Genomic DNA, 11,884 nt, shown 5'->3' on the forward strand with positions numbered 1-11,884 from the left:
ATTTGTTCAGGTTGTTTTTTGTTTCTTGAACACAAGTGACTCCATTTTGATTCTGACAACTTTCACACTTTATTAAAAATTTTTTTCTGAGATTCAAAGAGCTACATTTTTGGTTAGTGTACGTCTACTATACCTTTTTTCATCCTTTCAACATCTTTTGTCACATTTTAGATGATGCTCTTGTAGACAGTGCATTGCTAGACTTAAAAATCCAAGCTTATGACTTGTCCTTTACCTGATAGATTTATTCCATTTGCTTTCATTTGGATTTTTAAAAATATGTGAACTTGTTAATGTATCTCTTTCAGATTTTCCTGCTTTTCAGATAATTGTGTTTTCTACTCTCCTTTTCTAAAAAGGAAAGAAAGACTCGATTTTTTTTTTTTTTGTATTTTTTTTTTTTTAGTAGAGACGGGGTTTCACCGTGTTAGCCAGGATGGTCTCGATCTCCTGACCTCATGATCCGCCCGTCTCGGCCTCCCAAAGTGCTGGGATTACAGGCTTGAGCCACCGCGCCCGGCCAAGACTGGATTTTTATTTTTTTAGTTAATTGACCGTTTTTAAAAAGAGGTTTTAGGCTCACAGCAAAATTGGGTGGAAGGCACTTTCCACAGACTCCCTCCCCACCAGAGTGGTGCATCTGTTAAAACTGAGGAGCCAACACTGACACATCATGATCACCCAAAGTCCTTATAGTTACCTTAGGGTCCACTGTTGGTGGTGTACATTTTATGGACTCGGACAAATAACATGTATGCACCACTATAGGATCATACAAAGTAATTTCACTGCCCTAAAAATTCTGTGCTCTGCCTAACTCTTCCTTCCTAGCCCTAACCCCTAGCCACCACTGATGCTTTTATTGTCTCTATAGTTTTGCCTCTTCCAGAATGTCATATAGTTGGAATCATGGCAAAACTATGGAGACAACAGTGTGAGTGGCTACAATTGTGTCCACAAGGCTGGACCTGCTTCTGTCTCTGAGTCCTTGCAATGCCAGGCTCGTGCAGTGAGGTTCCCAATGATTCTATCATCATGTGAATCTTAGGAAAACTGTACCCTTCCCCCAAGCTGGCTGCGTGACTTTGTATCGTCATCCATCAAAAAGAACTTGATTAGTAATCCCAGCACTTTGGGAGGCAGATCACTTGAGGTCAGGAGTTTGAGACCAGCCTGGCCAACACGGTGAAACCCCGTTTCTACTAAAAATACAAAAATTAACTGGGTGTGATGGCGTGGGCCTTGTAGTCTCAGTTACTCAAGAGGCGGAGACAGAATTGCTTGAACTCAGGAACTTGCAGTGAGCTGAGATCCTGCTACTGCACTCCAGCCTGGGCGACTGAGCAAGTGTTTCTCACACACACACACACACACAGACACACACACACACAAACTTGAACAGAGAAGAGACTGTGGTCACATCTGAGGACCCCAAACTTGTAACCACAGAGGACTGTTGCTGAAGCTCCAGGGCCTTTTAAGCAGGCCCCCGATAGGTGATCCCAGTTTTCAGAGAGGAAAGAGAGGTTTCATTGCTCCTAGGACCTCAGATTCTGCTGGCTGTGGGACAGGAGCCTGGACCTGTTAATCTCTCCACTCTAGCCACTGTGCCCTTGTGGCAGGTAAAGGCTGGTTGGTGACCCAACCTTCCCAGGCTGAAGTGCATTCTTCTGACCAGTCTGCTCCCTGCCCCGCCCCTCGCTTCCCTGCCTGTCTCCTACAGCACCTTAACCACCCTGGCAACAGAGGGATGCAAACGCAAGCATGACCAGGAGAGCCTGCTGCTTCCGCCAGCCTCAGCCCCACCATCCACCATGGAGGAGCTTCCACTTTCTGAGTGTGCTCCCCAACTTCCCTCTCCTGGGCAAACTCCTACCCATCCTCTGAGAACCAGCACAAACACTGCCTCTTTCTGTGGTGCTGTCCTCTCTCCCCTAAGGCTCTATCCCTGCTGTTTGCCTGCCTTGGCCTGGGAGCTCCTCTAGGGGGTGTGGGGATTTGGAGCCGTGTGACAAGTGTGAGCTGCCCAAGGCCCGACATGGAGTAGAGACTCAACGATGCGGTGGAATGAATGAGTGGACGGCCACGCACCACTCTGGGACTTGGTTTTCAGGCCACAAATGGTCCCTTCAGAAGACTCCAACCCTGTCTGTTGCAAGGTTACCCAAGGACCTAGGGAGCTGCTGTACTGTTCTCTCCACTGATTAGTTGATTAGTACAACCATCCTAAAGATGAGAGATTTCTTCCTTACCTCTACCCCTAAGTACTCCATGGGGCAATAAAAACTTGGGGGCCACATAGAGGACAAAGGATTGCCTTGTGACAGTAGGTGGGACCCAACCTCCATGTGCATTTGCTGTGGGACTCTGGGCTTGTTTCCTCCTTGAGAAGAGCGCGTGTAATGCAATGCCACTGCAACCAATCCAGGTGTACTGTGGAAGAATCCCTTCAACTACTAGACACCCTGGAAGGCAGGCTGCAGGCTGCCTCCTGGGAAGCCCACTCAGCTGCACCAGCAGGCCTAGTCTCTTCTTAAGGTCCTTAGACACAATGCCATTCTCAAATTTTTTGTTTTTTGAGATGAAGTCTCACTCGTCACCTAGGCTGGAGTGCAATGGTGGGATCTCAGCTTACTGCAACCTCTGCCTCCCAGGTTCAAGTGATTCTCCTGCCTCAGCCTCTCAAGTAGCTGGGATTGCAGGCGCCTGCCACCACGCCCAGCTAATTTCTGTATTTTTAGTAGAGATGGGGTTTCACCATGTTGGCCAGGCTGGTCTGGAACGCCTGACCTCAGGTGATCCGGCCGCCTTGGCCTCCCAAAGCGCTGGAATTACAGGTGGGAGCCACTGCGCCCGGCCAGGCACAATGCCAAATGACTCCCTGTCCCCTTGGGGTCACACAGCACATGCTAGCGAGTAGACAAAAGTGCAGCACCGTTTCTGGTACTGAGACTGCTCTGGCTTTGTAGTAGTCAGGGAGGCTGAAATTTGAACCATCAAAAAGACAATGCAGGAACAAGGTCAACTTTGCAGTTTCTGGTTACTCTGGAATACTGGCAAGTCAAGCTGTAGCAATTAGGAAAATACTTGGTTAGATAAGGATTGTCTGCAGACTTGTCAGAAATGATAACTGACTTTGGTACAACAGTACCTATGCCTCAGGACCATGGTGAAGACTGACTGAGCTAACATAATGCAAAAGGTTCGAATTCACTTATCTGCTTTCTGCAGATGGCCAGCTTTCATTTCTGCCATCTCCAGGCCAAAGGCACAGTGCTTGGTACACTGGAACAAACAGCCTGGGGCTCAATCCTGATACCCCTCCCTTCTCAAGTGGGAAGCAGAGTTAAGATTAAAGACCTCCTTGCCCATCTCTAAACTTTAGGACCCACACCAAAAAATTTTAAGTCAACTTCAGAATGTACTTGTTTAGAAAGCAATCCTCCCCCTTCCCTCATTCTTAACTAGAGATACACTATTACTCACAGTTACACAGCTGTGTATTTGAAGTCTGAGTTCCCTATTAAGTACCTGTCAAGATTTCAAGAAATAAAATTGAGGTAGATTCTCAGTTCACAGATGACAAGACTAGCAAATAAAGCCAGCCAGTGACCCAATGAAACGAACAACTTCTGTGAGTGGGGCTGGCAAGTGTAACTGCAGGATATATCCAACACAAATCCAAAGCAACAGCTACAAAACAGGGCAGATTCCAATGCTTTGATCTAATTATAAAATGAAAACTTAATTTTAATATTAAAGCAGAGACAAAATACAATTTTATCATTATTTTAATCAAGTAACTTAGCTGTTTAAACAAATCCTTAAGACAGTTCAATAGAGCAAAGTGAAGAATTACTCTATTAGGATAACCTGTGAACAAAGTTCAGATTATTGAATTTGAATTCCACTGGAAGTTTGGCACCAGACTGAACACTGGTCTAAGCCAAAATTTTTAGTGTTCTAGAAGCCCTGAACATATTTTCCCTCAGATTAAAAGTAGAAGCTTTATAATAGAACCTCATTAGCTTGACTCTGAGTATGCTGAGTGCAACTTAGCTTAGGTAACCAGTATCTCCTACAGAATTCCAGTTAATGAAAGCAAATCAGCCTTGCGGCAAAGAATTTGAAACCTAGGCAACATACGAGTTTGAAGGAAAAAAAATCCTCTTTGGTGTGACAAAGCACAATCCCTCCAGGTATATGGCTCCTGCTCCACCTGCACCCGAATCTATCAAAGGCAGCTGGAGACCAATTCTTGTCTCTCCATTAAGACTGCTAGGTTTCAATTCCTTAAAATATCAAGCCAACAAGGTTTCATTACATCAAATGTTTGTATCATTTCAATGTGAAAATTTTTTTACACCTATTTGTTATTAAGGTCTCATTACCTGTGAAATACGTCACAAAAAAAGAGGTGAATGGTATAAGCCACTGCTCCAAAATTAACCCTATCGATTCTCGATTCCCACTGTGCACTTCGTGAAAAGGGGCAACTGCCTACAGGTTTAACCTTGAAGATGATTACTCAAACACAGTCAGAACCCATAATGAGTTTAGATTAGGCAAGGAATTCACAAGGAAGTTATCAACTCTTTTGTGTCCAAATCTAAAGCCCTGCATGGGCTCTTTCAGGTCCTTGTCACCTGTACTCAGGTGGCCATCAGACTTCTTGGGTGCCTGGCTATATTCAATGTGAAGTAAAAAATATCCCAAGTCTTACACCAAAATAGAGGCTCTGACTTAGAAGTATACTTTTAGTTTTCTTTTTAAATAAGACATTCTGGAAGGAAAAAAAAAAAAAAGAAAGAAAAAAAGAAAATCAAGTTTGAAACACAGTTAACACTTATTTTGGCAAGATAGCAACCAAAATCTGAAAAGCATAAACTATGTGTCCAAATGTAAAAGGTATTAAAGAACCATAGGGAGCAGAAATTAAAGCCACACTGAAAAGACACAGTATATGTCTAACATTTTGGAATTGTAATTTAAACCCTAAGGGCAAAAGCTGAAAAATCATGCTTAGGTTGCTAGTAAGTGCACCCTTCCCTGTTTCTCCCAAATAAAATCAGTTTATTGTTTAATTGCACCCCAAAGCAAGTTCTCTCAGTACAAAGTAACTACTACGTACACACAAAATGCTTGTTAATGTAATAATTTCCCTGGCTCATCCAACGTGCAATGCACACAACTTCAAAGACTACAATTTGGGGCAAGTGTACATGAAATGAGAAAACAGCTCTCTAAATTTCAAAATCTGCTCTTACATTATTTATAGGACACTCAGATCGTATTCTTGGTAAGATGTTGTACTGTCATTTGATTATCAGTCTACCTCACAATGTACATTACCAGATGCCAATTTGAGGGACTATAGAGATAAAACTTTAGTATTGTATTTCTTAATGGGCTGAATAAGTTAACAATTAAGTTTGCTTTACATCCTGTTGAAGACCTCTTTGCAGCCCCAGAACCTAACAATATCTGGCAGGCTCCAAGAATGCTCATCAGGTGAAATGATGGCACAACATTTAAAAATAAAAAGGAGCCAGTTACTTCAGCTTAAGTCATTCGGAGCCAAACATCTGAAGAATGACCAAAATCAAATCTTTATTTTTATAACTGTATAAATGTGATCCAAATGTGTCCACCACTAGTTTTTCAAAAAGAAACATGCTATAAATAAGCAAACTACATCTGCTCACTGATGTGTATGGACTCCCTAGATGTCTCATTGGGCTTAATTACAGACCACTCACAGTAATAGATTTTTAGTGTAAAGTGTAGCATGATGTTAAGCCATTTTAGCTTTTGCACATACATGTTGCACTTCTGGCTGATAATGGAGAAAATTTGCAGCATTATACTGTTAAGCTAGGTTGCATCCATCCCTTTAAATGGCGTCAATATCGATGTCATCATCCTTGTTGTCCGACTTCACGGTTTCCACTTTCGGTACACTGGCAGTCTTCGAATACACCACCTGATAAGAATGATTTTATTCAACATAAGCTGATAAATCTGTTTATAAAACAGATCAATATAAACCGTGATCACAGAGGAGAAAATTGCCTAGCTGCAGCTATTTCTTCTTCACTGAACAGCTTTGTTATGCAAACACTGCAAGTTCTCTTACATAGGCTCCAGTCTAAGAGCATTTTTAAAGTTTCTTATAGACTACAATGTGTAGGAGTAGGAAGTTTCCACCACCCTATTATTTTCCAAATTATTGACTCTATTTTATTGCATCTTAAATTCTAAACTTGAAATCACCCCAAACTGCCATTTTTTCACTCCTCACAAACCTTTTTAAATCTCAAACACCCATCACCAGCACTGTTTCCGATACCATCCTCCCGAAATGTTTACCTCAATGTTCTCGTCTTCATCTTCTTCTTCACCACCAGAAGATTCTTCCTCTGCTTCCTTCAACCATTTTATAAACGGTTCTGCTTTGACACGAATCTCTTTGGCAAGTTCTTTGGAGACATATTTCTTAGAGGCCTAAAAAAATGTGAGTACAAATCTCTTAACTGAGGACCTTTAACAACTTTTGATTATTTATATAATCCCCCTTACTGAGCTCCCAGCTCTGAGGGGACTGGGTCCCAACAAGTCTGAATCCTCAACAGAATAAATGTACTCAGTGAACACATTAGTCTCAGCAGTCTGTTATGACTACAAAGCTGACACGGTGGGAATCACAACCTATATAGCACAGGGACTGAACTTTAGCTAGGTATTAAACATTTTTTCTTGATCTCAAAACCCTGTCACAATACTTGTGAATGGCCGGGCGCGGTGGCTCACGCCTGTAACCTCAGCACAGCAGATCACCTGAGGTCAGGAGTATGAGACCAACCTGACCAACATGGGAAAACCCCGTCTACTAAAAATACAAAAATTAGCTGGGTGTGATGGCAGGTGCCTGTAATCCCAGCTGCTCGGGAGGCTGAAGCAGGAGAATCACTTGAAGCTGGGAGGCAGAGGTTGCAGGGAGCTGAGATTATACCATTGCACTCCTGCCTGGGCAACAGAGACTTCATTTCCATAACAAACAAACAAAAAAAACACACCACCCCAAAACTTGTGAACCTGAAGAGCCCACCTATGTATTCCCCACCTTTTCCGACCAGCTGATGATGACCTCTTCTTCTAAAAGGTCTGCATCGTACATCTCCTTCAAGATATGTGGAATCTTGGAGATAAGCTGAGCTTGATGCATTGCTACGACACACTCCAAACCATGAAGAAGGTACCGTTGAGCTTTTTTGTTGTTGTGACAAAACTGCAAATAGATACCTTGGCGTTAAGCTTTTTCATATGTTCTAAGTTGACAACTCTAGTACCCAAATAAGAGTGTCTGCAAGTGCATGGCCCATATAATAGTGGTTCAAAAAGGTCAATGCATAAACATCCCTATTACTTTGTAAGGGCCTAGATACGGCACTTTCAGAGGCTCAGAGGCTTGTAAGGTGGGTCAATTTCCCTACTTTCAAGCATGACAGGACAAGCAAAAATGGTTAAAATGACCATCTCAAAAGCCACACAGCTGTAATCTCATTTATGAATTCAGAGCAATTTGCTTACTCGTAGGAAATGGCGCCTGTATTTCTTAATCTGTTCTCTAATCTTCTCATTAAAAAGAACTTCAGTCAGAACAAGAGGGCCCATGGCTTTTACATCCAGTCTTTCTGCTTCAGCAACAATTTCTTTGTCAGATGAATCAATAACACCCTCTTCTTTCTTTTTCTGCAAATAAAAGGAAAACAATTCAGTGAAATGGAGGCACACTTTGCCAGGCTCAACATAGCAGTCAGTCCCTGCTCTGATGGACATATTTTTCCTAATTGGGCAGTTGCAAAAATACAGTGCCTAGAACCACGTGCAAAAGATATTTAATGGATGAACAAGAGTTAAAAACAGTTGTGCATTAGAGTAATCCTAATCACACTGCTTAAAGTATCATATATCTAAAGGCACAAGGCTGGGCTGAAGCCGATTTACAGACCAAGCAAATGTTTTACCTTAACAAAATCAAACAGGATATTGACCCGCTCCTCAATTGTTCTTTCCAAATCATCACTGAGTGTCAGAACTTTTGCATGGTCACTGATTTCATCCATTCGACGCCTTTGAGCTTCCTCAGTTGTATCTTCTCCCCAGTCATCATCCTCCTCTTCTTCCTGTTTACGAAAACAGAGCTACTTGATCAAAAGTCTTAAAAACAACAACAAAAAGGTTCAGATTTTGTCAAGCTAATGGCATCAAGTCCATCTCCCACCAAAATTGGGTTCACCTTAATTCAAACCACCACTACCACTTGGAATCCAAAACATTACTGTATTACACACTGAAGGCTAGTTTCCACACTTCCGCCCACCTCAACCAACTGCCATACACTTCACACAACTTTAGTGCCCCCTAGGCCATCAACCCTGCACTTACCACTGTATGTGGAGGAGGACTGATTTCATTTGGTGGTGGTGGTGGTGGTGGTGGTGTCTCACTGCTGGATACGGAGCCATTTTCCTTGTCTTTGCCCTTTCTATTTTTCTTTTCCTTTTCTTTCTTTCCTGTACCACTGTCACTATTCTCTATAGAGCAAAAGGGAAATAAAAATTTAACCCCATAACTTACGTTACCTCACTGCCCACCATTAACATCTAAAACCCTGCCCTTAACTTTCCTATGGATCCCCTCAGAAAAACCACACAGCGCACGCAATGCTAAGAGGCACCACAGATCAAATTCATCATGTATTTCATAGACAAGAATGTCTAAGAATGGAGTGACACAAAATATTAGGAGTATTTAACTGCTAGGTAACATTAAGATGAAGTGATGATGCCTCCACCAGGGAGTGAAAGGCTCGCTCTCTGTCATCCCTCATGAACAGTCATAAACTCACCCCAGCTTCAGCCGACAGGTGAAACACTGTTTAAGTCTATATAACGGCTTGTCTCATGGGAGAGAGAACACCGGAATAGGTTAGACTTTCTTGCTATAGCAAGCTCAAATTGTGTCAGACAGTTTCCATCATCTGCCACAGAGTGTTGCTTGCAATGCTCAAGTTTAATGAAGAAGGCCCTCTTTACCAAACAACGTCAGTAAAAAGATCCTTTGCTGGGTTTCCATCAGAATTTTAGTCATTACTTCACCTACCCTAAGATAATCTGCCTTGATATGGCACAGTTTAATTGGCAGCCGATTTTCACCTTTAATGGTAATTAACAATACACTTTTGAAAGACAGCTTAAATTCGGTAAAATATAGTGCAAAGACTAAAAGGTTCCTTACATTGTTTTTTTGAGACAGAGTCACTGTTACCCAGGCTGGAGTGCAGTGGCAAGATCTCAGCTCAGCGCAACCTCTGCCTCCAAGGTTCAAGTGATGCTCATGCCTCAGCCACCTGAGTAGCTGGGATTACAGGAGCACACCATCACACTCTGCTAATTTTGTATTTTTAGTAGACAGGTTTCACTATGTTGGCCAGGCTGGTCCTGAACTCCTGGCCTCAAGCCCACCTGGGCCTCCCAAAATGCCGGGAATACAAGCATGACACGATGCCCAGTCTCCCTTACATTCCTATTACAAGAAAACCTTCCATTTTGTTCCCAACAGTTAGTTTACTTTATGTTAGGATCTTAGGAGTTCATCACAGAAGACTCACCAGGTGGGTTTTTGAGAATGAATGTGCAGAGTTTATGATGTGTGTCAAGCATGCCTCGATAGCCACAGGCTTTACAAGAATTACCTATTGTTTGCTTCTTTGGATTGACATGCTGCCAAAAAAATAACAAGTATGTTATCCACAACATAAACATGAAAATATCTAATCAGAAGACATCTAAACTACAGACAGCTTCACATCTAAAGGCAACTTTTTTCACAGTGACCTACTTTAAAAAAAAAGAACAGAAGTATCTCCAAAACTGGAGGTTTTGTCTTTTGACTTATATTTGCTGCCTTCTCACGGTGACTTAACGGTAACAAAAGTAGGCATATGGCTTTTTCTTTTGACAACCACAAAAGCACTTACCAAATCTGTTTCAGGATTCTCACATTCAGGACAGAGAACAAATTTTTTAATGAATCCATCCAACATGTCTTGCAGCTTATTCGCCTCATGAGATCCATTGACAATGTAACGGTCATTCTTAACATCAAACTGGGTCTGTGCTCCCAGCTCACAACCAAAATATTTGGTGGGATCTATTTGAATGAAAGGAATTTTGATCGTTACAGTTAACTAAATCTTTGGTTATTCACCCACATTTGTACCCACGCTTTTTTTTTTTTTTTTTGAGATGGAGTCTGTCACCCAGGCTGGAGTGCAACAGCATGGTCTCAGCTCCCCACAACCTCGGCCTCCTGGGTTCAAGCGATTCTCCTGCCTCAGCCTCCTGAGCAGCTGGGACTACAGGGCATGCCACCATGCCTGGCTAATTTTTGTATTATTAGTAGACTCAGCGTTTCACTATGTTGGCTAGGTTGGTCTAGAACTCCTGACCTCGTGATTCGCCTGCCTCAGCCTTCCAAAGTGCTGGGGGTTACAGGTGTGAACCACCGCACCCGGCCATCCACTTTAATTAAATGTGTTCCCCTGGTAGTTTTGTGAACTCATGGCAACCAATAAACCACGGTACCTCACTAACTTGTAAGCTAATTAGCTAGCATACAATTAAAACAAGTTTTCCAGCTCAACTACTTTGAGGACTCTATCCCATAATATGCCCTTTATGAACTTTTCCAAGATTTACTTACACGTTGGAGGCCGATTAAGCGCCTTTGCAACGTCAACCATGTTGACTATAACTGTCTTGATTCCATTTCCTTTGCCCTCGACCTAAAGGAAATAAGAATTTTAATTGTGCAGTTTCCCCTGACAGATGCAGACTCCAAAATTCTACAAAAAGAGTTATCAACTAAATTGAAGAGCAGTTTATTACCTTGGCAATCAGACGGGGCATCTTGTAGCGATAGAACTGGTCTGACACGCTGCGGTTGACATTGACAGACATTTTGGCTTATTAGTGGCTTTATCAATAAGATGAAGAGATCTTTGATTGCAACTTTTTGGTATCTTCTGTCTGGAGAAGAAGGGATGACATAAACGACTGCAAGAGTTCTCGGTCTCTGACATGAAAAAATTTTCGCCACTGAGGCTGTAAGCTTCTTGCTTGTATGCTATGTTTCCCCAATACAGGTACCAATGGCTGCGCAACAGCTCTGAAAGAGAAAGGGAAAGAACACACAAAAATCCCCCCAGGTTTAACATCATCGCTGGATGGAAACACCTCCTTTTACATCCTAGTAATGCTTCTGCTTAATTCCACTTTAAAAACCATCTGAGATCACAAGCAGTCATTCTCACGTAACACAGTACAACCTGCGGGAACATAAAAGGCCTCCATTTCGACTAAGCTGTGACTCTGGTAGGGAAATGCCTGATAAGAAAACAGAAGCTGCGCTGCCTCAGCCGCCGTGAGTTTCCATCAGACCGACAGCAATCAGCAGGTTTGCCTCTGCGGCCATCCTAGAACTGCTGAAGAACGAACCCGAGCCCTCTCCGCCCCCACCCCGCCTGGATCAGGACACTTCTCAGGCACACCCCCCTTCGCCATCATTTTTAAGGGGTAACTAAGAAACTATTCTCTACAACTAATTGTTGCTTCGGCAACCATGGCTTACTTCAAAGCAGCACTTCCTTAAAAGCAGCGCTTGCCCAAAAGTGCCATTAAGCAAGGGAGGCTCGGCCCGGCCTCCCTTTTCCTCGCTATTCAAACACTCGGTTAACCTTCGACCCGGTCCCCATGGCTACGGCGCTCCGAGGCGTTTCCGCGGGGGCTGGCGAGCCGGACACCTCCGCGAAGGAGGGCGG

At 42.9% G+C, this 11,884-nt stretch overlaps 1 protein-coding gene across 1 annotated transcript; it reads right to left on the reverse strand.

The window, feature by feature from the left end:
* Positions 1 to 3,725: 3,725 nt before the first annotated feature.
* EIF5 (eukaryotic translation initiation factor 5) lies at positions 3,726 to 11,884 on the reverse strand. Its single transcript, XM_011991584.1, has 11 exons — positions 11,695 to 11,884; positions 10,953 to 11,232; positions 10,768 to 10,849; positions 10,043 to 10,215; positions 9,674 to 9,785; positions 8,449 to 8,597; positions 8,028 to 8,186; positions 7,591 to 7,752; positions 7,124 to 7,288; positions 6,370 to 6,504; positions 3,726 to 5,983 (listed from the first exon to the last, which is right to left on the reverse strand). Exons 2-11 carry the CDS (start codon positions 11,022 to 11,024, stop codon positions 5,894 to 5,896), a joined length of 1,299 nt encoding a protein of 432 aa, XP_011846974.1. The 5' UTR covers positions 11,025 to 11,232; positions 11,695 to 11,884; the 3' UTR covers positions 3,726 to 5,893.

The sequence above is a fragment of the Mandrillus leucophaeus genome, unplaced genomic scaffold, assembly GCF_000951045.1.
Source record: "Mandrillus leucophaeus isolate KB7577 unplaced genomic scaffold, Mleu.le_1.0 Scaffold4, whole genome shotgun sequence".
Lineage (NCBI taxonomy): Eukaryota > Metazoa > Chordata > Mammalia > Primates > Cercopithecidae > Mandrillus > Mandrillus leucophaeus.